This window comes from Ixodes scapularis, unplaced genomic scaffold (genome assembly GCF_016920785.2).
Source record: "Ixodes scapularis isolate PalLabHiFi unplaced genomic scaffold, ASM1692078v2 PGA_scaffold4__175_contigs__length_147842914, whole genome shotgun sequence".
Classification (NCBI taxonomy): domain Eukaryota; kingdom Metazoa; phylum Arthropoda; class Arachnida; order Ixodida; family Ixodidae; genus Ixodes; species Ixodes scapularis.
In genome coordinates this window covers 6035404-6060834 of record NW_024609879.1, presented here as the reverse complement: position 1 = coordinate 6060834, position 25431 = coordinate 6035404, and the positions used below count along the sequence as shown (strand labels likewise).

At 45.0% G+C, this 25431-nt stretch overlaps 1 protein-coding gene across 2 annotated transcripts in view; it reads right to left on the bottom strand.

The window, feature by feature from the left end:
- Positions 1 to 25431, bottom strand: part of LOC8032122 (tubulin--tyrosine ligase-like protein 12) — a 122822-nt gene that overhangs the window by 78372 nt on the left and 19019 nt on the right. The window contains exons 1-3 of one of the 2 annotated variants that reach the window (XM_029970195.4): positions 20019 to 20351; positions 19889 to 19924; positions 12325 to 12479 (exon numbers count right to left, since the gene is read on the bottom strand). In XM_029970195.4, coding sequence (XP_029826055.3) covers positions 12325 to 12479; positions 19889 to 19924; positions 20019 to 20195 — 368 coding nt within the window. In that variant the 5' untranslated portion in view covers positions 20196 to 20351. Of the gene's footprint in view, positions 1 to 12324; positions 12480 to 19888; positions 19925 to 20018; positions 20352 to 25431 lie in introns of those variants that run through there. The other variant, XM_029970196.4, reaches the window with a different exon arrangement.

Below are 25431 nucleotides of genomic sequence, written 5' to 3'. Positions count from 1 at the left end.
CGAAGAAGACAACGCCAAAGGGGGCTCTGAACGTTTCTGCGATGAATCCTCGGAGAATGATTGTTACAGTTGAGAACAATGAGGAGAACCTTGTGAACATTGCCATTTCTCAAAGCTGGACACCCTACACAGATGCAAACCAAGATTCTAAAATTCCTTAATGTACAGTCTAAGATCATGCATTTTTGGTCGTTTTCGTGGATGCTTCGATGCTAAATCTCATTTTATGACCACTAAGTGATTGCATTGCTTTAGCATAAAATAATTCTGACTCACGATGTCAACAAGGCCAAAATTCACGTGACCCCAAAAGGTTCATATGGACACCACCGTTCCTCAGAAAAATGGCCTGTAATGTGATTCGTCCATAACAATGAGGGAAATCGGTGGCCGAGTGGGCTAGCGCACACCAGCTTGGAGCACGTGGAGCAAAAGCTCGCACTGCAGAACCCAGGGATCCTGGGTTCAATCCCCACTCCTGCCTGTTTCGATCTCAATGAGCATCGTACCAACGTGCGGTCGTGTACTACTGCGTGGTGCACGTTAAATACCCCAGGTAAGTGGTTGTATCACACTGGTTAAATTGCTCGTCTACATCCGAGACATCAGATACCCACCAAAGCAGACACAATTCCAGCTGTGTAAACTTTCACGCAACAATCTTGCTTCCATAACAATGAAACAAGGTCAAGGTTACGTAACACAGAAGCGTGGCCACAAAAGCCTTCGTGCAATGGCCTTGGGTCACCCTGCCTCCCAAGCAGTGAGGGAAGTGTCCCGCCTTTGCACCTATCGCCACGACTGACCATCATGCCGGCCTGCCGACTTTACGAAGGTGTCATCTTACTTCTCAAGGTCGCCTCGCATCAACGAGCAAAGGCTCCCCAAGGGCTGCGTCTCTTCCGGAACGTAGAGGGAGGGAATTGTCTGTAGGCGCCGCCCTGCACCGTGTTTTGCGGAAACGCACCCGAACAATGAGGGCAGTGGCCAATGTTCCTAGGCTAAGAGAGTCGTCGAGATGAGTCACGATTCAGCGAGAGTGACGGAGCAATTGCATGCCGAAAACTGAGTCAAAAGGTTTCTAGCCAGAAGAGCAACAAAGGACCATTAAGACAGGGTGTCTTTGGCAGAGGCTTCTCTGCTCGTCCAGGAGACTATCTTGCGGTTTCTGAGGAAACTGTCCTACTTGCTGGAAATCAACCGGGATTTTTTGTTTTTATTTTCCTTTGTGACAGGGCTTTGTGCGCCAAGTTTCCAACCTTTTGGAGACAAGGTTTGGATGGTTTTCACTGCACGAAATGTTCGGCAACTTCTCAATGTATTATTGCAGTTTCAGAGTTTCCATAAAGATGAGTGACGAGATTCACATGATGCGGCCAGAGGAACACGAAGTATGCAATGCTTCGAGGAGTTCTGCTACCAGTTGTAGTTTGACGCCCCAATCTGACTGACTGTTCAGCTGCAGAACAATTTTGCATCGGCATCTTGCCAGTTTCAAGTGTGAATGCATGGCTATTATATAGAATGGAAGCATTGAGCAACTGTGATAAATGATGAAAAGTCACCCCTGAACCTGTCTCTTACAAACAGAAAACAATGGACGAGCATTCATTAATATATTGAAACTTTGAAAATGACATATGAGGATATATTAGGATCATATAAAGTAAATCGGACATAGATTCCCAGTCCCATTCAAAGTTTCTCGTTAGGTTATCCCTGGATAGAACAACACGTGTTGATATTTGCCTCGTCTGTACTTGTCCTTGACAGTTTCAAGAATATTTTGTTGTAGACACTACTACGATAAAAAGTGCTAAATATTCTACGAAAAACCCCGAGACTGAGACGAGAAAGGACGGACAAACGCCTGTTTGAAACACAGCTGAAATTTATTCAACAACGAAAGGGCTTATATAGGCATCAAATCCTACACAAAACACTAGAGACGAGAGAGAGAGAGAGAGAGAGAGAAATAAGGAACCCTGTGCCACAAGCAGTGCAACAAAGCAACCTTTACAACAGAACTGAGAAGCAGTGACCTCCTTTATACAATAAAAACAATTTTCTTCTTATTTTTTTCAACATTGTCTACACTGACAGTGCCCCCAAAAGACCCCCCAAAAAAAAAGGTGTTTCAAGGATCACTCAAAACACACTTTTCTTGCGAAAGCCGAAACACTAGAAAAGGAAGTTTGATTGGTTTATTGCGTCCTTTTCTAGTGTCCGGTCTGTACGTTTTTAGCGATCCTTGAAACGTCTTTCTTTTTGGGTTTTTTAAGGGCACTGCCGGTGTAGACATTGTTGAAAAAAAATAAGAAAATTGCTTTTATTGAATGAGGGAGGTCACTGCTTCTCAGTTTTTTTGTAAAGGTTGCTTTGTTGTACTGCTTGTGGCACGGGTTTCTCTCTCTCTCTCGTCTCTAGCGTTTTGTGTAGGATTTAATGCCTATATAAACCTCTTTCGTTGTCGAACGAATTTCAGCTGAGTTTGAGACTGTGTATGTCCGTCCCCTCTCGTCCTAGTCTCGGGGTTTTTAGACAAATGTTTAACCACCAACAGCTCATCTGTGCACTAACCTTTTAAAAAATGCTATTAAGAATTTGCCTTGTAAAAGGTTAAACCCAATTGCATTGATTCAAGATTGTCATCTTCCATGTGGTAGTTGCACACTCCGCATGACAGCATTGCATTAAACACAAGCATTTGTAAATATTTGCTCAGTGCTGAAAAAAAGATAAGCAAAAAAAAATTTTAGGGATGAACTGAGCTTCTTTTTAATAAAATTGAATAGAGTTTCTTAGAAAAAAAGAAAAGAAAAACTTTATTGGACAAAATTATTAATAAAAAAATTAATAAAATTTATCTCTAAAAAAACAAATATGCCAAATTAAAAAAGGAAACTGAAATGTCGATTTCTAGATACAGTATTGCAACAGGAGGCAGTTTTTCTGATATTCCCAACACACCGAATGAGAAATATAACAGCTATGGCAATACATACAATTAGAGGAGCACTGAAGTGCTTTCTGAGATAGTCTATTTATACTCCTAACTGAATCTTCGAGCTCTAAGCATTCTACAATACCCAAGATTAGATTGATCTGCATCCGTAGATCGAGTTATGACCATAAATTGACAATTTCGGAGACCCCTTTAAAAACCCTTTAACTCTTTCCTTACAGCAGAAAAATGCTATGGGGTGGTCTCAGTAAAAAAAATTGATTAGCCGCAAATTTCGCTCCTATGCATATAAATGTGACTAAACAAATTCTCTTTTGAAAACTGTAAATGTCAAGATCTTTATTACATATCCCAACAAAAAGAAATTAATGTCATAATTTGCATAACCAACACAGAATTTTTTGTTTTTAATTCAATGCAACTACTCAAAATATACATTTTGTACCTTACCCTCCTAGAGACAAATCCTGCAAGTTTGAAAAAGCCTTCGTGGAAAACTTTTTGTTCTGCATTCCCCGATGCCCCGACCAAAACGTATCCTGTTAATCTGTAGCGTTATGCTGAGGTCCGGACCAGGCCACGTTTTCAAAGAAAACTCTACTTGTTTTGCCGCTGATGGCATAAAATTGTGTCTATATGGGATTGAAACCCTGCTGATGAAAAATATGTTTGGAACACAACCAGTGTGTCGACAGAAGCTCACGGAGGCAATAAATGTGCTCGATGCGCAAACTAATACCTACCAACAGACACCTGTTGATAGTCCCGGCTAGTCTGACCCACTGCCACAATCGACACTAAAATCCACTGAATGAGCATCATCTTCTGAGTTGCTGCGACCACTCTCATCCCCAAAATTGATTGCACATGCACAAGAATCGCGAGTCAGATGACGCTTTAGAGTAGCGTCGGCGCACGACGAGGATGCCATACTCAATGCTAACACTCACGATACTGCAACTTAAAGGGGCACAGACACATCAAAATCATATTTTTTTATTGTTTGAAAGGATTGAAAACGATGCCCGGACATTAACCTCAAAATTCAAAACTGGGGAATTTAGTATTTGTGAAGTAAAAAACAATTTCCAAATGCCGAACTTTAAGGTCCCATGCAATCCGCGCCAGCCAGTGGAGTGACGCAGGGCTGGGCAGTTTCGCGATACAAATATATCGCAATACTATCTCAGAAACACTTTTGAGTATCTGTATCTCTGTATCGAAATACATTTCAAAAATGTATTTGCATCTCAGTAGTGGAATACACTTGCTATGTATCAGTTGTAACGTGATACTTGGCCAGGCAAAGGTATCTCGTTGCATTTGTGGGGAGGCGGGGGGGTTGGCAGCGTTTTGAAGACGTCACCAAAAGATCGATGAGATAGAAGGGGCCAAACAAAAACCCTATTTTTTGGAGAATGTCAATCTCGCCTTTGCTGTCCGCTTTATTTTACAGCGGACAGCGGTTTGTTGTCCTGACGGTAATCGTCAGGTTTCCTTCATAAAGAGGATGCTGTGAGACAACTAGGGTTCACTCCTTTTGTGAAACGATTGTCCTCCTTTGTCCTCTATGGGGTTCACTGGGGAACATAATGGTTTCTGATCCGTATCAGGAAAACCTACTATGGAGGAAAAGGAGTTCGAGACGAAGAGAAAGAGGAGAACCATCTGATACAAAGGGGTACAACCATCACCTTTGATATTCACCAGGAACTGCATCCTTCTTGTCCTATACCGAAAGAACCCAGCGTTCGTAAACAGTACAAGACTGCCCCGACTGACTGAACATAGACCCCTTTCAAAAGTCACGTGATGATTATTAGAAGGTTGGAACCCCTGCAGAATGGCGAAACAACTGCATCGAGGAATGTGCAAGTCACTCCTTAAAAGGGGGACACTACCCAAAAAAGTGAATTTTTGAACCACTTGTCTGATTTAAATGACATTTACAGGGCTTGTTTCTGTTGATGTTGAGAACATTTCTGCCAAATTTTGTTAACCTGGGTGAATTACAAAAAAAATTGCAAATGTTTAAAGATGAAAGTGAGCGTTTAAAGTGAAAGTGAGGAAAACTATAGTTTTGAAAATACTTATAAATTTGTCGTTTTCATGTGTTATATTACTTTAGGACAGTCCAGAGCAGATAGCTATGGAGCTATATTTCTATATTATGCCATCTTTCATGACAAAAAAGCCACATAAACTCAAATACTACTGCTTTTTATATTTCCATTCTTTGTCCCAAATTTTCATTCTTGAGCATGAAAAATGACAAAAATAAAAAATACAAGCTCATAACTATCTTCCCCTTTAAATTTCACTCTAGAAGAACTCATAAAAATGAATCCAAGTTACGTAATAACAAAACAATAGTTTCCCGAAAGGAAAATTTATGCCAAAAAGTGGAACGGAGAAAAATGTGTTCAAAGTGTTCCAACCCCTGCCTTTTCTTTAGCATTGGAGGACCGAAAATAATATATAAAAAATTAACTATGCAGTGTAAACTAATGAAACTTTCTGGGAATACTCTCTAGGTGTTGGTGGATGTAAATAGGACATTTTTTAAAATCAAAATTTTTTGCCGAAATCGTTTTTTCTGGGTAGTGTCCTCCCTTAAGATAGCAAACGTCGGAGCGCGGCCAACAGTACGAGCGAGCCGACGAGACAATGAAACAGCGTCGAAAGTGCAACGTCACTGCGCTCATCAACTTTTTGTGGGTGTTTTTTACAGTGTGTTGTGACACTAAGGTTTTAGTTCGCCAGTGTGTAGGGTTTTCACAGCTGCCAACAGCAACAGGAATTCCCAGCCATGAAGGCAGTATTTAATTTGTTTTAATACAAACTTATGCTCCTCTGCAGCAGTGGAGAGACTGTTCTCGTTCGCGAGTTTTGTACTAAAACCGAACCATTGCTGTCTTGACGATGAACTGTTAGAGAAGCTTCTCCTACTCAAGTACAAAGTGCAATTGATTTCATTTTTCCCTGTTTGCGAGAACCTTTCATAAATATAGAGAGATGTTTTTTGTTTGTTTCTTGTGCCATATATAAGACTTGCGTATTATGGGTCATTGGGTAGCTTATAGTGCGTTCTTAAATATTTTTTGAAACATAACGTCATTCAAGGAATAAAAGTATCTCAGTATCTGTACTTCATTATCTGTATTCTCGGATACATTTTCCCTCTTTTTGCAGAATATCTCCGAAATATTCCCATACAGCAAAAAGAAATTTATCTCAGTATTTTTATTCCAGAATACTTTGTTAATTTAACTCAGTATTTCTTTCCCGAAATACTTTTCTAAGTATCTCTGCCCAGGCCTGGAGCGACGTCAAATTTTGAAGGCTCCTTAAAGTCGAGTTTCTTTCGCGCCTCCGCTCCGAAACGTGTCTCCACGACCTGAAGCGAGGAGGTGAGAGCGGGAGATGGGCACCGGTGTTGCGGAAACTACCGTACCAAGAAACCGGTTTCCTGCGTGAGTGCCGTGCTGCCTATTACTTTGAGCGGACGACGGTGCCCAGGCAGTGTCAAAACCGAAACTATGATGCACAGACACCGAACCCAGTTGTTTTGACCGTTTGACGATTTCCTTTCCAGGTCCGAGAGGTCGTCGGGCACCTAAAAAAGACCAGTTTGTCCAATTCCCCGATTTACCAATCACCCTCTGTTACGTGCGTCGAGCGCCGCCATGTTTTCCGAGGGAGGACAAAAATCCAGAAGGCGACATCACAACAGACACCGATTTTTGGTCTTTCAAAAAGAAGGGCCGTAGTGCATTCGCAATTGCGTTAAAAAACATGTTTTACGATTGCCGTCATTAAATATTATAGAAATGCCACCTACAAAGCTTCTAAATTTTAAGATTCTTGACACCAAGAATCAAAAGAAACGAGGAGGCGAAGAGCGGGAGTGGAGGGCGCCAAAAATAAAAAGGTGCGCGCTCGCATGGGAAAATTTTTTTTTACAATGCATTTTTTTTTTGCGTGCCTATGACTACAACGCGCATCGTTCTAGACAATAAAAAAAATACGACCTTTAGGGTGTCAGTGCCCCTTTTAAAGGGTAACTGCAAAGCAAAAAAAAGTGTTTTTTTAAACAGCCTAGTTGGGACAAGCATATCGCAAAACAAATCTTTCGAGAAAACAAAAAAAATATTTTAGCAAGATTTACATTACAGGACGTAATTTAGTCGAAGTCACAACTTCTCCACATTTGAAACTCCCACTCTTTCAACCTGCGTGGAGGAGAAGTACGACCCGCCCCTCACTCTTGGATTTGATCTTGAATTCACTTGGCTGCGGAGTACGCAGCGTCTCGACTTCCGGTGCCTCTTGTCCTTGTCGAACGCCGCGGATCGGTGAGGGGGTTGGGAACGGAGGGGAAGGTGTTGCCGATGTACGTTGGAAGCTAGAGCCGGTTTCCTTCTGTTGTTTTTGTTTGGTCGGAGAAAATGTGGCAACAATACACGTTCAACATGGCGCCGGTATTGCTTTGGATTGACTACAATGGCCTAGTAGTTTGACGGGACGCAAGAAGCTCCACTGTTTGCGGGCGCATGTAGCGAAGACGTGACCTGAAAAGTGCCCCTTTGATGTTCCCGGAAGATGGAAAGTATCATATGTAATTGCCGTGTGTGCTTGAAAGCGAAGGGAGTTGCAGGGTCCACGAGTACGCAACCACAATCCAAAATTCACGACAGCGCTGCATTTACTTCGGCGATCTCGTTCTGTTTGGTGCAACACGGCGATGCGACAAAAAGTTGAAACGTTCGTGGTGTGTGGTGCGGGACTTGGAACTACAAACCCACACTAACACGGAGCGCAAATTAGTTGTTGTGGAATTGAGGTTCAACGGGTTCATTCCCGTTGTCGTCAGCTGATCTGGTACAGCTGGTCTGAGAGGACGCAGCGAGCGTTTTTGAAAGTAAATCTTCCTTCATTCCGTTTCAAAATGTGGAAGATCGCCGAGGCATACCGTGAGTAAAAAGCGGCGGGCGTTTTCAACAAAATTGCGACGTTTTAATTCAACAAGGGACTCCGGATTGATGTCCTAGATCTGCCGTTTTTATGCTCCGCGTTGTTGAACTGTGTTTGCACAGCGACGTGTTTGCACAACGACGCACACCGCTCGAGTAGACGATTTGGTCCGGCAAAGGACCGGTTATACAGAATTTCAGGGAAACTTAAGTCACCACCGATATTTTCTAAAATCTCGTGTGACTTTGTTGTGCTCATCATGCGGTGTGAATAAATTTTGGCAAGATTTCCTACCTGCCCCAGATGCATGACCTGAGACCATCTTTTACGTTGTGAACATAGAGCTTTTTCTTTATTTTGTGAAGAGGCGTTGCTGCATTTATTATGGTACAATCACATGATAATTCAGAAATTGGGGAGGGTGACCAAGCTTTCCCAAGTTTATCTCTTTACTGTCTGCCCCTAGATTCAAGTTTCAGTTTCAGAAGGCACACCTACTAGCAGGTACAAACTGCTCTAAAGCAGGTAAAAGACTGGGAAGTCAGGACGGTGCGGACTCCGTGTTTCGCGAGGTGACTGGTGAAGTGCTTTTGCGAGTATGCGGAATATGCAACTGATTTTGTTATGCCCGTCGTTTGCATCTCTCCAGCAAAACGAATAAGATGGTCTACAAAGGTGCAATCACAAGCCAAGATTTACGATAACAGTACACATTCAGTTCATACAACTTTACGTAAAATGGTTCGGAAGCCGAGTAAAATCTGTCGGCTAACGCAGAATTCTGACTTTCGAAGGCTTCTGTGGACAGCTTTTACGTAATAACCTGGCTGTGGCAGGTTTTTTACGTAAAAGCCGGGTCTCAGTTGCAGATGTTCGGTGCACCTGGTGCGAATCTTGATGGCCTCCGGAGCGAAATGACGAGAACATACCTGGACACGTTTGTCGCTACGCGAACACCCAATTGCCTACAGCCAAATAGCATTCAGATTGTCATCTTTCGGGGCGACATGGCTGCTGGAAGACTCACTGTAGCAATTACTCATCTGGCAGCTCTTTACAGAGCAACGGCACCGCCTTACAGGAGCTGACATCTCCAAAAAAACAATATTTGCACGTGCAAGCAAAAAACAAAACAAAAAAAAGCACAAATACAAAAGTAACAAACCGCGCTACGAAAGCCAAAACCTTGCATCGCTTCCGACCACTAACACCTGCAACAGCTGCTGGACACACACTACTTCACTTCAGGAAGTCTCACTCCAGCACCTGGGTCAACACGAAACACTGATCACTTCGACGAAACTAGTCGAGATAGGCGAGACAGGCGGGAGCAGAGACTTCAGCGGCCATGAAAGGATGGCAAAGCTTTTGTTTGTTATGGTATGAATCCAAACGGAAGTGCCTGCCTTGTAAACCTTATGTAAAAAAATAATAACTTTCATTACATGGGTTGTTCTTCAAACGTAAAAATATGCGGCTTAAATGGAAATTAGAATATATAACAAAGGTTTAACAACCAAGTTCTAAGCTGTCAATCAAACTCTTAGCCAATGAGAAGTATAGCAGCCAGTTGGTGCTAAACGTCACGGAACACCAACTTTGTGGCACGCGATTTAAAACGTACGAAATAGCCGCTAACTAAAATCAGTCTCACGAAATAAATATTGCTGTAAAAATTTGCAAAAAAAATTGTTTTTAACATGCGCCCAAAATAGGCTGTTTAAAAAAAAACTTTTTTCTTTGCAGTTACTTTTTAAAGCCACGAGAAGAATTGCCTCCTCGCGACAACGCAAAAACCAAAACTGAGAGTCAAGGTAGAGTTCTTCCGTAATACCCTAGATCAGCGGTTCTTAAACGGGGGTCCGCGAAGGCATTCTAGGGGTCCGCGAAGCCATGCCTCATCAGTCAAGCCCGGCAATAAAGCTGTCTTTTCTCAGGCCAGGAAGAAATGTTTCAGTTTTCGGGCGAGTTTTCTTGTGTGTTTGTCAATAAGAGAGGTCTACTTCACATTAGCCCTTAGTTTTATCCATTTAGTAAATAATTATCATAATAAAACTTTAGCTTTCTCTTTCCCTCACCACGAACGGGGTCCTCCATCATCCCCGCCGATCCAAAAGGGTCCGCGAAACATCAGTGGGTGAGAACCACTGCCCTAGATGGTGCACCATGTCTAAATACAGCGCCGAATGCGTCGAAATAGGGGTTTGAAATTAATCGATCAAATTTATTGATTTGAATAAGTGCAGTAAGAAAAGACGTAAGGTCCATACTTATAAAAAAAAAATGCATACAAGTCAATGTAGGGGTGTACGACAACGAAAATTTGAGAAAAATACTGTGGCCCATTTACCCTGAAAGATGTAATTCCCACCAGCCTCCTCCTCGAAGGTCGACGTACACCTCACACTTTCAACTATTGTCTGCCTCTTCCTTTCTATACCATCTCCACTTTTTACCTTGCCCCAACTGGGCTCTCCCACAGAAAACCGAGGTTGTACGTCGGCCTTTAAGATCATCCTGCACTGGGACGCCGAATAAGTGCCCGAGCACTATTTTGCATATAGTGCCACGGTAACTTAAATGGTTGTGTTCGCATGCCCAAGCGTGGAGTATGTGCACATGCGGGGACGGATAAATTTCTGGGAATAGGAGCCTGCGTATGAATTCCCTTTTTCGAGGTCCTTTTTCCTTCAAATTAGCGGAGCTTTATTCGGGGTTAATTTCTTCGTAACATGCTTCTTCAGCTTTGGAGATGAACCGAGCGTTTATTGGGATTTCTCTTAACCCTTTGCAGTTGTCGCCGTACATGTACGGCGGCAATTACACGTTTGAAAGAGGCCCCCTAAATGTGAAACGGCGCACAATGTTGAATGTGTTGCTACTGTCAAAACCGGTTATAATAAAGTCAGTTATAACGAAACAGCTGCTACAGCGAAGTGATCACTATTTCCCATCCCCTTTTGCACTTTAGTAACCAAAGTTTGTTATAACAAAATAGCGGATATAGCGAAGTGAAAGTTGGTTATAATGAAATAGCGGATATAGCAAAGTGATTTCCGATTCCTGTTGACTTTGCTATAACCGGTCTCGACAGTATTTGTTTTCTGTTTGGCGAACTATTAATGTTATGTTAGCACTGTGTCTCGCTTTTCTGGGGCTATTTATAGTTTTGGAATTGCACGCTCCGCGCATGACATACACACGAAGTAGTCACTTTGCATGTCGGCTGCTCTGGCCGTAGTGGCAATTGTAGCGGTAGTTCTACCGATTTAGACTTTTAACGGTTTTCAGAATTGAATTCAGAGGATGAGAGATTACGTTCGATGGAGAAGCTCTCTAGAAGAGTACCTACGGTTTCGAATCTGAAACCACCGGAATAGCACAAAAGCAGATGCGCTAAACTGAAACTGAATGGAAGAAAGGTGACAATGTTTTGCTTTCAATATTTCTATTTGACGCATCTAAACCTCAACAGCTTGCAAGCACTGTATGTGCTTTTCATTAAATAACAAACAAAGAAAATCTGTGCATTGGTCCTTTCCTTTTGCTATTACTCTGGAAAAAAAAACCTGGAGAGAGTACAGCGCAGGCCATGTTCCGGGTCGAGGCAAAATAAAGCTGTTGAAGGTTCATTCGTTGAAAGTTTGGGTTTTTCTTCTTCAAAGACAGCTTCAATACGGGTTTCTTCAGTTTTCCCCGATTTTGGTAAAGCCAGCTCGGGGGTTATTTTTCTTGGATTATCGGTATTTACCGAGAACATGGAACCCTAATTTTAAAGCATTTCAATGTCTGAAAGTGTACCGGGGTTTGGTTTTTGAACCAACAAGAGCAAGATCTAATATGCCTCTTGTGAAACGAGAAAATATAGGATCTGTTAATACGAGCAAAGGACGTGGTTTGTCTACCAGGAAGAGTCATTCACAGACAGAAATAAATCGAGAGGAAACCGTACATTGTCTGCTAAAAGACAAGAAAAAACGTTTATTGTTTGCTACGAACCGAGCGCCTTGGCAAAGTTAGATGCAGGCTGAAATTGTGATTGTCCGCTATATCACGTTGGAAACAAGTGACAACCCACGCTTTGTTTTCCAATCTCAACTAGTTCTGCTGCCGTACACGAGCTGACATCGACCGGTGAATGAAAGAGTACTCAGGACTTGCACATCAAAGGCCACGAGGCCTACCTCACTGCCTGTATGTTGGTGAGTTAATCTCACCAAAATAATGCCCGATTAAAAACTCGCGAAGGTGCCAAAAATGTCTCGTCGGTTGATTACGCACGAGGTGTGCCGCTACGACAAATCGGCAGCCAAGAACGCTCTCGTTCTTACTCAATCAAAATCGGACCCTGGGTCTCAATGTCTCGAGACGGGGCGGCAACTCACTGTTCAGAGTCTGTGTGCTGCAGACCGCCCTCCCTGGTGATGAGCACCTTCCAGGAGCGCGGTGCCGTCTCCTTGCCGGGGGGATCGTCCTCCTCCATCTTCTCTTCCGCGTCGTCTTCGTCGGCAACTTCCTCATCGCTGCTCTCCTCCTGCACCTTTGGGTCACAAGACGACCGAGGAATAGCATGCGAGTGAAAATGGTTCCTCATCCAATGACGAGATGGCACAGCTTCCCAGGCATTTTTATAAGCAATCACGCTCCATATTTTGCGAGACTGTTAGACCAACTCAGTCGTGACACTCTGCACTTTGGACCATGTTATCATCATCAACTGCCCTCTGCCGTGCTTTTGGAAATGACAAACAAATTTCAAGATATGATATATCGTAATGCAGTATGCAATAGCTAGGGTTTCATGTTTTGAGGTAAATACCGATAAACCTTGGTAATAAACCCTTTCCCCCCTCTCCCCCCTGGTCGGTTTTAACAAATTCGAAAGAAACCGAAAAACCCTGGATGAGAAATGCCCTTGAATAAGGAAAACTCAAGCTTCACAGGAAGAAGACCTCTATATACACAGGAACAAGATTTATATATGCAACCGCCCTAGCAACTCTAGTCATAACATATTTAGGAAACAGCTTTTTAATTAATAATGCGATTGCACGGCGCAGTAGGCATCACTTGGTTCATTGGGCTCTTGTAGGTGCTGCTTCAGCTGCATTTTAATCTATCGTCCTCTCCTACCTCTTCTTTCTTACAACGGCGCACGCGAGAGACAATATGCACGTGGTCATCCAGTCCTGTCTCTCGATGACACGCGCATCCCACAACCGCGACGTAGAAGCACGACTGTTTTATGAATTACATGGAGAATGACAGGTGAAACACGGAAAGGGAAACTCTGCCCTTTTTACTTCTGCTACTGTCCCCTCTTTATCGGGTGAACCTTGCCCCCTCCACTTAGGCTATCCCCTCACCCCTTCTCAGGGGAGCAATGCCACAAACACATGCAAAAGCCAAGTTAGTTTCTGTCGAAATGCAACAGACTGACCTTGTCAGTCAACCTGGCTACACCATCACTGCCTCGATGCACCGAGGGAACTTTACCAGGTGCACGTACGACAACCTCACCGCTCTTCTTTGCATGCCGAGGAAGACAACACAAGCCGCATCGTGCATTGCCACCTACCTCCTGTTGACTAAAGTTATGACGGTGCCACGCATGTGCCGAATGCTTGGAGAGATTGGTCTAATATGCATTAAAATTTAGACGGGCATAAATGCCCCGTCACAGGAGCTTCATTCCTTGCAGAAAAGAAGATTCCTCGTCTATAGCCATGCAGCAGGCTAAATGTTGATAGTCTTTTATTGAACTCTCGGAAGGAGTCACGTTGCCGCAAAACGCCTGTGGCGCATACCCACGGGTTTGCGATACCTTATAAGAAAAAGTGACTTTACTAGGCCCCACTACTGCGCAGGATCAGTGTAGCCAGCTGCCACCAGCTTTCGTTGGAATGCTTAAGGAAAGAACTCTTATCATGAATCATCTCTCTTTAGAAGCTCATTCATCCAGCCAGCTCCACGTATTTCGTCTCGCGTCAGTCATCAATTTAAAGTGTCACCCATCTTTGCACATACTGACTTGTTTAAGAACTCCCCTCTTGTTCCTACCATTTCCGAATGGAACAGGCTGCCCGGAGAATCCACACTGATCACTTCTCAAGAAATGTTCATTAGTGCTCTAAGTAATATATAACGACATAATGAAGTCCTGTTTTGCATTGTGCATCCTTTTAAGTGTTTTCTATTCCCCTTATTTTGCTTGTTTATACTAGTTTCTTATGCCAACACTATGATTTGTAGGTTTTTGTTTTTTCGTTTCACTCAAACCTGTTTTTTTCTACTTTGTACTTTCATTTCCCCCTATGTAATGCCTAAAATAATCTTAAGGATAAATAGAAAACAAGAATTATGAAGAACCGTAGTAAAAAAAACTCCGGCTCCTTGCAGAGCATTACTAAATTCCCCCTTTACGCAGATAATTTTGATATATGTAGGTGCTTTTTAGATAAGATATATGTTACCTTATCAAGACATACATGTTTCAAATGCTAAAATCATTGTTTCTTTCTCGCACAACAAAAACTTGTAAGAACTACTTCGCACAGCCTATCAACAAGGCACAAAACTCTTTTTTCTTGAGATGAAAGTGAAGAGGTAAGAAAAAATTTAAAGTGCAGTTCTTTTTTTTTTTTATTAGCCTAAGAAAAACTGGAAGACTTCATGAGCAACACTTTGATGAAATCATATCTCCCACAAAAATTAATTGGCAATAAAAAAATAAAAAAAAAAAAACTAATAGCTTTTTTTTGCACATTTTGCCACATGGCAAATTGGGGAGGTGAATTAAATAAAAGTGTGTAGTCATGCAGACACCTGAGAAGCGACTTATAACACTGATTTACTCTATCGGTGTCGTAGAGACGCTCGCGCAGCAACAGCACGCTGAATGAGCCAGTTCTCTTCTGGCTCCCACGCAATGCAGAACTGCTTCGGCCCGAACGAACAAACAAAAAGTGTCTACCATATTTTTCAATGTATAAGTTCCGCTTTTTTTTCTGTTTTCCACATTTTGCTTGGTGTGTTTTACGCAACGCTGCGACTTATGTGCAGGTTTGTCTTTTTATATTCACAGTGCGACGCAATCTTTGTATGTACCACGCGCCATCTCTTGTAGAGCACCGTAACTATGTAGCCATAGGTGATTTTGCCCCTACCAGGAGGCACTGCTGTCGCCGCACTCTTCTACCCTTTTCTAAACTTTTCATAACTGAAAGTGAGAAATTTATTTTCCCCAAAAAGGCTCAATCAGGATAGGTGAGACAGTGAAAATAAAGCTTCTACAGTATGTGAATGACGTTGCCTAATTCAACCATGGTTCCGTATTATTTTTCTTTAGTCCAGGAAAACTGAAAGGTAAAGAAAGGTAAGTGTTTTCTCGTGTCTTTCTTAGTTTCCGTTTGATAAGCAGTTTTTATCTGCCTAGCTCCAGCAGTGTTGCTACATGTAAAAGGAAGAATTGCGGCTAGCTGATCTTTTAGTGGCACCCAAAGAAGCATGTCAAGATTTATCTATCTGCGTGCGTGTCGATGCTCGTGTCGTCTTCATGACTTGGCCAAGGCTAGGCTTAGTGGTCCAAATGTTCGTTCACGAGTGTCTGGCACATTAGACTTTCGTTCGCTCGGCATGTGTGCACTCGAACAAAGCCGACTACCTTCTCATTTTGCGCGTTTAACGTCCTCTTGTTGCGAAACACTCAATTGCCCCCACCAGACAGGGTTGTGCTTTGGGCGTTTCTCGCAAGTCGAAACATCAAAGTTGTTCCACATCAAACGGTATGTGCGAACTAGCCAAATGTGCGAAACTCCAATTTTGCTATACCAATGCGCATAAAACAAAAAAATTCATCGCAAAAACCGTGCAAAGAGGTGCGATTTATACGAAGGCGAGACTTATATACCAACTTATCCGTGAAAATGGCTCAATATACGGAAGTACAACTTATCTAAGGGTGCAAGATATATTCATGAAACTACAATACAATGCTGCATGTGGCAGGAAGTGAGGTTGTGTATGTCTCCAACACCTTCACAGAACACTAAAGAAAATCTAAACCACGGTGGTCCGCAAGTTTCAAGAGTACTGTGCACAGGAAGCCGAGACATTCTGACGCTACGTTTTTCACCAGATGCGCAAGACTGAAGGTGAGTAATTTTAACACTTCTTGACAGAACTTAAACCCGAGGTGCGCTCGTGCAATAGCGGCGTGATTACGAATTTCATCGCAAAGGTCCAGAATGTCGATGGCATCAGAGACCATAAGCCGCGTGAACGTCTCCTGAAAGAGCGTGACCCAACACTCGAAGGATGAACTCGAATCTGCAAAGCCACCGAACAATCTTCAGAACTGGCAAAGACGTGGTTGAGTCAACAGTGCACACCAGAAGAGCAAGTAGACACTAAGGAAAGATCGAAGAGCATCCAGTTTCACCGACCACGCCGATGTCCAACTATTGGCAAGGCCCAGAATTCGTACCAAAGAAAACATCACTTCGCCATTTTCTGCGACGCAAAGCCCCATGTTTTGCAATGCGGTCCACAAGTTGAGGAAGTACAGGGGCTGGCTGAAGAAGACGAGTTAGACATCCTTCGAGCGGGCAAGCCTCCGACAGGTGCAGGAAAGGACTGACTTATCGAGGCAACAACTGGTTGGACGCTCGTAGAGTTCAAGGTCGACACGGGCTCGCAAACGAACCTCCTTCCGCCGCCTCTTTTTCGCACCGCGAACAGCAGACGACAGCTGTTGCCTAGTTCGACAGTGTTAGAGAGGTACAACGGTGGCGCTATAGGCCACTTAGGAAAAGTAAGGCTCAGACCGGAAGAAAACGCCGTTCAGCCGAGTTTTTCGTCAGGAAAAAGGGCAGGCGCACACTGCTTGGACTGCAGACTTGCGAAGCGTTGGGCTCGGTCAGTAACGTGCGAAAGATTTCCTTGGGGGATGGCCAATTGCAGCTAGAATTTCCATTGCTGCTCCAAGACGTCAGAAAGTCGCAACGTCCATACTGTATCTCCTTCGAAGACGATGCGGTGCACATGGTTCAGCCCACTCGTCGTCTGCCTTGGGCCCCATGGAGCCCCCAAAGTAGGCACTCGGTCACACGGAGGAGGCGGGGATCATCGCGCAAGTAACGAAACCCTCCGACTGGGTGAGCCCACAAGTCTGTTAAAAAGAACGGCAGTTTAGGGGCATGCACGGATCCACGCAGAACCGAGGAGAGTTTGAGACACAAGCCCTTCGAAATGCCGAAAAGAGAAGATATGACGGATGAACTTACCAATGCCACAGTGTTTTCAAATCTCGATGAACGATCAGGTTTTCACCGAATTCAGCCGACTGCGGAAACATCTCAAATTTGTATGTTCACAACGCCCTTTGGCCGATAGCAATGCTTTAGGTTACCTTTTGGATTGGCATCCGCTCCCGAAGTGTTTCAGCGTGCAATGTTGGAAGTTTTCGAGGGACTGAAGGGAGTACACGTGTACATAGATGACGCGCTTGTTTGGGGAGCAATACGGCAGGAGCACGACGAGCAGTCGAGATCGGCTCTACTGGCTGCAGACAGGGCAAGTTTGACTTTGGACGCCAAAAAATGTCAATTTGGAATTCCGGAAGCAATTTTTCTCCGAGATGTTATAGGCAACGAAGGTACCAAGCATGTCCAGAGTCTTCTCAAAAGCATCTTGAACCTCGAAGCACCCACGAACAAAAAGGTTCCTCAGCGTGTGATGGGTGTTATAAACTACTTCGGAAAATTCTTGCCACGATTGCCTGGACGTGCAGAAAACCTTAAAAGGCTTCTTCACAAAGGCACGCTTTTCGAAAAGACTCCGGCGTATGACCACGAGTGGGAACAGCTAAAACTTGCGCTTACCAGTGGTCCAGTCCTCGCAATTTTTTATTCTAGCAGCCCGCAAAAGCGTTAGCTGATGCTTCAAAAGATGGAATCGAAGTGGCCTTACCGCAGCTGCACAAACGGTTGTGGGTTCTCGTTGCTTATGCTTCGAGGTCATTGTTGAACAGTAAACCTCACTATTCTCAAAAATAGAGAAAGAGGCTCTCAGAATCGTATTTGGATGCGAGAGGTTCTGTCACCTGACATACGACAGACGCGTCGTTTTAGAAACCGATTACAGCCCTGGTTGTTCTGTCAAAAAAATGTCTGGGTGATGTGCCACCTCGACTGCAGTGTTTCTTTCTGAGACTGAAGCAGTATGATTTTACTCTTCACTTTCTACCTGGAACAAAGCTTGCATTGGCCTACGCTTTGTCAAGATCAGTGCCACCAGATGCTCGAGACACCCCAAACTCACAAGATGTTGAACCATTTTGATTAATTAATTGACATGATTACCTTCAAAGGAAACTCTTACTTAGTGGTATCTGATGCTTACTCAAACTACCCACAAGTTGAGAGGCTCCAAGATACCTGTTCTCAAACAGTCATCTGGGCATCATCATCCTGGTTTCCATGACATGGTATATCGGTAGAAGTTTGTACTGATAATGTTCCCCAATTTTCATCATACGAGTTTAAGTGTCCTTCAAAAGCTTACGACTTTAATCACACTTCCTCCAGTCCAACAGTCTCGAAGAAAAAGAAGTGTGAATTGCAAAGCGAATCTTAAGAAAATGCAACGACGGGGAGGGAGTGATTTTTACCCGGGTCTTTTGAATTAGTGAGCAATGCCTTTGCTAGGTGGGCAGTCTCCAAGGAAATTACTGTGAAAGAGAAAGCTGTTAACACAACTAACAGATTTTTTATCTCATCCAGGTGTCCCTGTGATCAAAAAGGGGCCGAACGAGGACGCTCGGGCGTCGCTGAGGGATCTCAAGAGCTGTGATGTGGTTTGTTGTGCTTGGCTGGTTTGAGAAGGCGAGAGTCAAGGAGTGTCGTGGGCCACGAACCCACAATGTACGAACAAAGGCAATCATATTTACACAAAGAACCGCCGCGAGTTGTTGGAAACGCCCGAGTCATCCGTCAGCCTGGATGTTGAGGCCACCCCTCTGCACCAACCCCCAAGTTCGCGAGGCATGTCACAACCTACACCAATTGACTCTAAGCTAGACGAACCAGCTTCATCAACGGTGCCAAGTGCAACTCAAAGGGCTAAAACTTCCACGTGGCAAATATTGGCCAGAAACAGACGCTCGCCTTGACTTATGATGAAACTTGGGAACACCAACCATGAAATTCTTTCCTTCTCACTCTAACTTTTGTATTTGTTATGTGTGCATCTATCTTATATTATACGTTGGCAGCTTATTTTTATTTTTACTTTCTCTAAGGAATGGAAGAAAGACGTATGGGTGTCATTCAGGCATCCGCGCAGCGGCTGCACGCTGGTGGAGTAAAGGCACGAGCCAGTTCTTTTCTGGCTTCAACCATCGGATGTAAAACTTACTTTAGCACCTGTCATTTACTCGAAATGACAGGTGCTAAAATATCGACACATTGCAATTAACACTGTTAAAAAAAATAATTATTACAATTTTTACAACTGCACCACCCAAACCAACTCCAACCCCTCCCCTCCCCTCCCCTTCCCTCCCTCCCTCCCTCCCTCCCTCCCTCCCTCCCTCCCTCCCCCCCCCCCCCCCCCAAAAAAAAAAAAAAAAAGAGAGCAAGTTGTTATATAAGGTATGCAGGTGAGCTGGTTTTGTCACTATCAAAACCCCGAGACAAGGAGAAATAAAATAACGGACAAGACATTCAACCCCAAATTTACAAGTAGGATCACAGATAGTCTTTGGTGAGAGCTCGTCCAAGAGACTGCCATTTTCAGGCGGACTTACTGCGCGCGCTGGAACTAGCGTGCTCCCAAGTGATCGGGGCGGACGTTGTTATTTTCAGTGTAAAGAGTCTATTTGAAGCTACCGCTCCAGCGTCCGCCTTCATTAGTTTGACCGGTAGCTTGAAAGTGGAGAGCTGTATTTACCTGTACTATTTGAAAGGCGTCCCCAGCGTCGAAAATCTGAAAAAGGACAGAAGCCAAGTTGTAAACAAGAGTTTGCGCGAAGCACGCGCTTCACAACGAACAAAAAGACTGCGTTGTTTTGGCAACGTACGCTTTCTTGCAGCTTCCAATGTAGGGTGGGCCAGAAGTGCGGTGGTAGTCCGGATGTTTCTAGCTGACTCCTGTGACTCAACACAAACTTTTGGAAGTCGTCAACGCAGTTTTTCGACGGCATGTTGTCGCCATAAACAGCAGCGCAGAAGCGTGCTTGGCGTCTCGACGTTGTCATCGGATTGGATTGGATTTGTAGCGGTTTCTAGATTACCTCCGATTAATGATTTCTGTTTTTGATTCAAGTTGCCTCCAAAACCTTTGATAGTTGGACTTCTCTAATAAAAATAATCCGCCTACATGGAGAGTTGCAGCCGCAACAACCGCACCTACAGCGCGCACATACTATTTTTTATCTCTTTTCATCAGTTTAGTGGTGAAGTTTTTGTAGTTTCGGTTTTGCTTAAAGGGCAACTCCGGTCCATACTTTCGATTTTGGGATTATGGCTGTTTTTAGTGCAGTCAGCGTCCCTGAATTGGAAGGTGTAATTTTTTTCTTGTTATTGTGCGTAGTTTTAAAGATATCGACGTCTCAAAGTTGCGTTTGGGGCGCGGCCGACAAAACCGAAACTAGCCGCTTGAGGATCCGGCAACATTGGAAATCAGCCGCTATGTGGACGTGACGTCATGGTCGTTCTCGTTCAACGAGCACGCAGGCCAAGCGACACCTACGGCTACCTCTGTTGCGCTAGCCGTCTAAAAATAGAAGCTAAGCTGATTTTGTTTTAATTCTGCATACGTGGTAGTTATCCAGCACATGTAGCAAGAGTTAGTGAGTATACCCAAAAGCTAGCGACTGGAACACCCGTCAACTCGTTCGGTGCCGTGCTCGGCGGCTGCCGCCGTGCGTGCGCTATGCCGTGCCGTACTCGTCGCTTGTATACCCAAACGCTAGCGACTGGAAAACGAGTGAACTCGTTCGGTGCGTACTCGGCAGCTGTCGGCGTGCGTGCGGTCTCACGTATTCGTCGCTAGGCCTAAATTGCCATCGGGAGTCCGTGGAAGGAGCGGCGTTAATCTATGCCGCGCTGCCAGGGACGTACAGTACTGGGGGCCCTCTTGCCTTCGCGCTGCGGGTCAGTCCCAGACACAAAGCTTTGACGCTCTCCGGCGCGGGCCACGACACTTGAACAGACGTGTGCTAAGCTGTAGACGTCTGTTTTTTCGTTCTTTTTTTCTGTGTAAAAGCCGAATTTTTAAGCTATGACACTAATTCATCACGTAAGTTCGTCTAGGTAGCAGTGGCGTCACAAGGGGAGGGGGGAGTCGCGGCAGGCCACGCGAGAGGGGGGGGGGGGGGGGGGGGGTGTTGCGGCGGGCTATTGCCTCGGGTACCGCTGACCCCCGTGACGCCACTGCTAGGTAGTGAATCTAATTTGTAAAAATGAAATAACTTGCCGCACTAAAAAAAGAAAATGAAAAAGAAGGAAGTTCTTTGGGCAGTCATTTTCTTCTCAAAGCTAGCGAAAGTTTTTGTGGGTGATAGAGGAAAAGAGAGAACGTTAGCAAGGTGAGAACACTTTCTTTCCCTTCCACATTCCCCCCCCCCCCCCACAATAACAATTTTTTATTGGAATACAGAGGATCTTAAAAGTTTTCCTTCGTAACTTTTTGACTAAGGCAAGTGTTGTTTTCTTTTTCATTTTTAAATATTATATTTACTTCCAGCCGAACTCGGGTAAATTAGAGTTGTAACTTACAAATCCGAACTTTCGCAATTTTTTGAAAGTCCTTTGTGGTATCCACAAGCCCAGTGTTAATTAATACTGCTGCGTAACGGGTTCGAACGATTGGGAGGCGAATGTTTATACCGCATAAGCTTCACGCGCCGGCTGTTCGCTAGTAGTCGTTACGGACCTGTGTATTACTCACGAGATAGCGTAGTAAACAAGCAGTGGCACAAAGCAGAACATTCTGTTTTCCTTTTCATTATAAGCCACCAGCAACCAACACCCGTAGGTTTCGTTTGTAACTCTCCGGCGAAAAATGATCGGAGCAGGGGGGCTAAGCCAATACCTCCTAGAAGACAAGGCCTGCGCATGACGTTTCGTTAGTAGATCCCCGACCCGCCCCAAGCGGCAAACACGCCGAAGCTTGACGAGAGTAGGGGCCGCGTCGCAACTACGTCGCATTCACTTGCGGCCGCAGCTGTGTGCGTGACTGCTGAGCGCGAGCTGTTAGCGAGCTTCCAGTGCATTTGCGACGTGCACGCGAACGCTCCCTCGGCCAGGAGCGCGAGCTAGCACGCGCACCTGGCTTTGAGACGCGCATTTCTAGCGCGCGCGCTCGTTCTGCGGTAGAACGCTTCGAAGCAGCTACCCGAGCCCTCGAAAATGGCGTCCATCAGCGTCCAGCGTCCAACGAAGGGCTTTTCAGCCCTTCGCGCAGCAGTAAGGCAATTTCGCTCATGCATTTGACGCTCCACGTGAACGTCTAACTTCATCGTATGCTATTTGCAAGAGACACTCGGCGTGAGCATCTGTTTCATTATCTGTTACACAAACCACTGAAACAGGCGATGGAGCAGACGATGTAGCAGACGATGTTGCTCATCCGGGCTAGCTAGGGGGCGCTGAGGGGATCTACTAGTGATGACGTCTAGAGGAGGAAACGCGCAGGCCTTGTGTTCTAGGTGGTATTGGCTAAGCTCGCCTCCGGCGGGAATCTCTCCGATGCCACATCACGAGGGAGGGGAGGAGCTTCTTTTGACTCCGCCCCGGCGAGTTTCCCACTCCCCCTCTTACATTTCCGACCCCCCCGGCGGCGGCGAGTTCCCCAGCGTAGCTCCGATTTTTCCCTACGCTCCGCAGTGAAGGGTTTTTATTTTATTTAAATCGGGGGATCGGTGGCCGGCTGGGCTAGCGCACGCCAGCTCGGAGCACGTCGAGCGAAAGGTCCGTTGCAGAACCCAGGATGCTGGGTTCAATCCCCACCCCTGCCCGTTTCGATGTTGAAGAGCATCGTACCGGCGTGCAGTCATGTAACACTACTGCGGGATGGACGTTAAAGACCCCAGGCTAGCGGTTGTACGGCACTGCATGGCTAAATTTCTCATCTACAGCTGGGAGAATCTTTCCCGTTGAGGCAGAACAAGTTTTAGGCAGTATCAACATACATACAGCCCAATTTGTTTTATTTAAATCGTAAATGACAAATAAGAATAGGTAACAGCAGGGATGCTAATTATACAAACATTGCTTGGATGTGGGCTAGTTGATTAGACATTGTGATGGTTTGCTGCGCCACGTAGATGCAAGAAAAACGCTCTTGATAAAGATATAAACTAAAGCAGAGTATAGACGAAAAACAACATACAGGAATGGCGCAGACTAACAACTGTGTAATTTCTTTCTCATCTTTCTCCCCCCACACCGCCAGACAGCCACAATATTTTTTTTTTTTTTTTCAGAATAGGGTGCACGTGGAGCGAAAGCTCGCGCTGCAGAACCCAGGATCGTGGATTCACCCCCACCCCTGCCCTTTTCGATGTTGATGAGCATCGTACCGGCATGCGGTCGTGTATCACTACTACGTGGTGCTCGTTAAAGACCCTAGGCTAGCAGTCATACTGCACTGGCTAAATTGCTTATCTACAGTAGGTGACAATTGCGTAATGTTCTGGCATGTTCTCCTGCTGTATAAACAACTAACGCCCAATTTGTTTGTCAAAATACGGTGTGGAAGAAGAAAGATGAGAAAGAAATTACACAGTTGTTAGTATATTGCTTTTCTTTTATCATCTCTTTTAGTTTGAATTTTATCAAGTGCGTTTATCTTGCATCTACGCAGCACAGCAACCCATCAAAATAATTGTAAAAGCCTGTAGGTAATGGTAAATTGCGTTCCTGGTTGCAGATTGCCGTAAAAACACATTTGTTTCTAGTATTCACTTTGTAGAATTTGGATGTAGGATTCACGACGGGGGCGACGGTTCATTCACGGCTCCATCGCCTCAAGCCCGGTTCGCCACGCAGTTCATCGCACAGCCACCTTACCACGTCTTTCGAGAGGCGATAGTGTTGTTGAAAATGAACGTCGTCCATGTCAAACTCATTGGCGTGGTTTAAATACCTATGCCGACGGCAAAACACGAACGAAAACGCTGCCATTTTGGACGCTTCTCCCTGATCTCGCGCCCAACTCGCTCAAACTCGCCTAGGTCGGAGCCGGCAAGATTTTCCTATCCGCGGCGGGTTCTGCCACGTCACAGTGACGTCACCGCATCTCGCCGCGAGTTCCGAATATGCAACTCTCCGACTGCCTCAAACCCTCCGTTCAACGTCACGATCTAGGGAGTGTCGGCGCGTGTCGTCATGCACGGCGCCGACCAATCGCGGCGGTCGGCGAGTTTGGCGGAGAACTCGCCTCGATCTCGCCGCGCCGAGCTTAGCCCCCCAGAGCTTCGATCTGGCTGTCGGTGTCCAAGACTTTCCAAAGTCCACTCGTCGAACGGCGTTCACCCACAGCTTCTCCAATTTCCCATCCGTTCGAAACTTGTGAAAAAGCACCTCCGGTTTGCGCAGCGGGTTGTTTGAGCAGCCCACAGCGCTACAAGTTGTACTCGGCATCTTTCGAGGAACAGCTGGGCAGTCTTGGGCGCACCGAGTTGCTCGCTAAAACGAGTCTTGGAGTCCTCACAAGCAAATAAACAAAAGGCCATACCGAAGCTACACGGGCCACAGATAAAAGCAACGTAATCACAAGCCGAAGTAGGGGTGGTAGCGGCACAAAGAAGCGCGCGCAACGGGTGCGCCGTGCGCCCGTCCGGAACGGAAAAAAAAAAAAAAAAAGAACGACTATGACGTCACGGTCCAATGTTGCTTGAGCGATCGGCAACCCGCTGCCCGCCCGCTAAGGAGCAGCGGCTCGCGGCGGGTCGCATTTTTATTATCGGCATTAGTTGAGAATGCGGCGTCCCACGGGCGTAATATTTTGGCTGGGGTCGTATTTTGTGTTACTACAGCGATACCAGTAATTTATTTCATTTTGAGTTTTGGCCGGAGTTACCCTTTAAATCATCTTCGAACGCCATCCTGTTCAGGAATTTACAAAACAAAACGAAACAGGCAGGGCAGAAACTTAAAAGATTATATCGCAATGGATTTATTTCATTTATTTCAGAAACCCTAAGGGTACAAGCAGGGGCGGACGCAGGAATTTCCTGAGAGGGGGGGGGGGGGGGGGTCAGGTGTTGTTCAGCGTGCGTACCATATGTTTAGAAACCCCTCCCCCTCTCCCTCGTTTCACGCCCTAAATTTTACACATGCAGAAATCAAGAGGGGGGTCAGGACGTCCGGACCCCCCTCTTCTAGAAAGATACAACAAAAAAGGGGGAAATTGCATCAAGCCATTTGAAAGTTATTATTATCGGCAGCAATAATAAAAGAAATTGAACCAAATAAAAAATGGCCTTT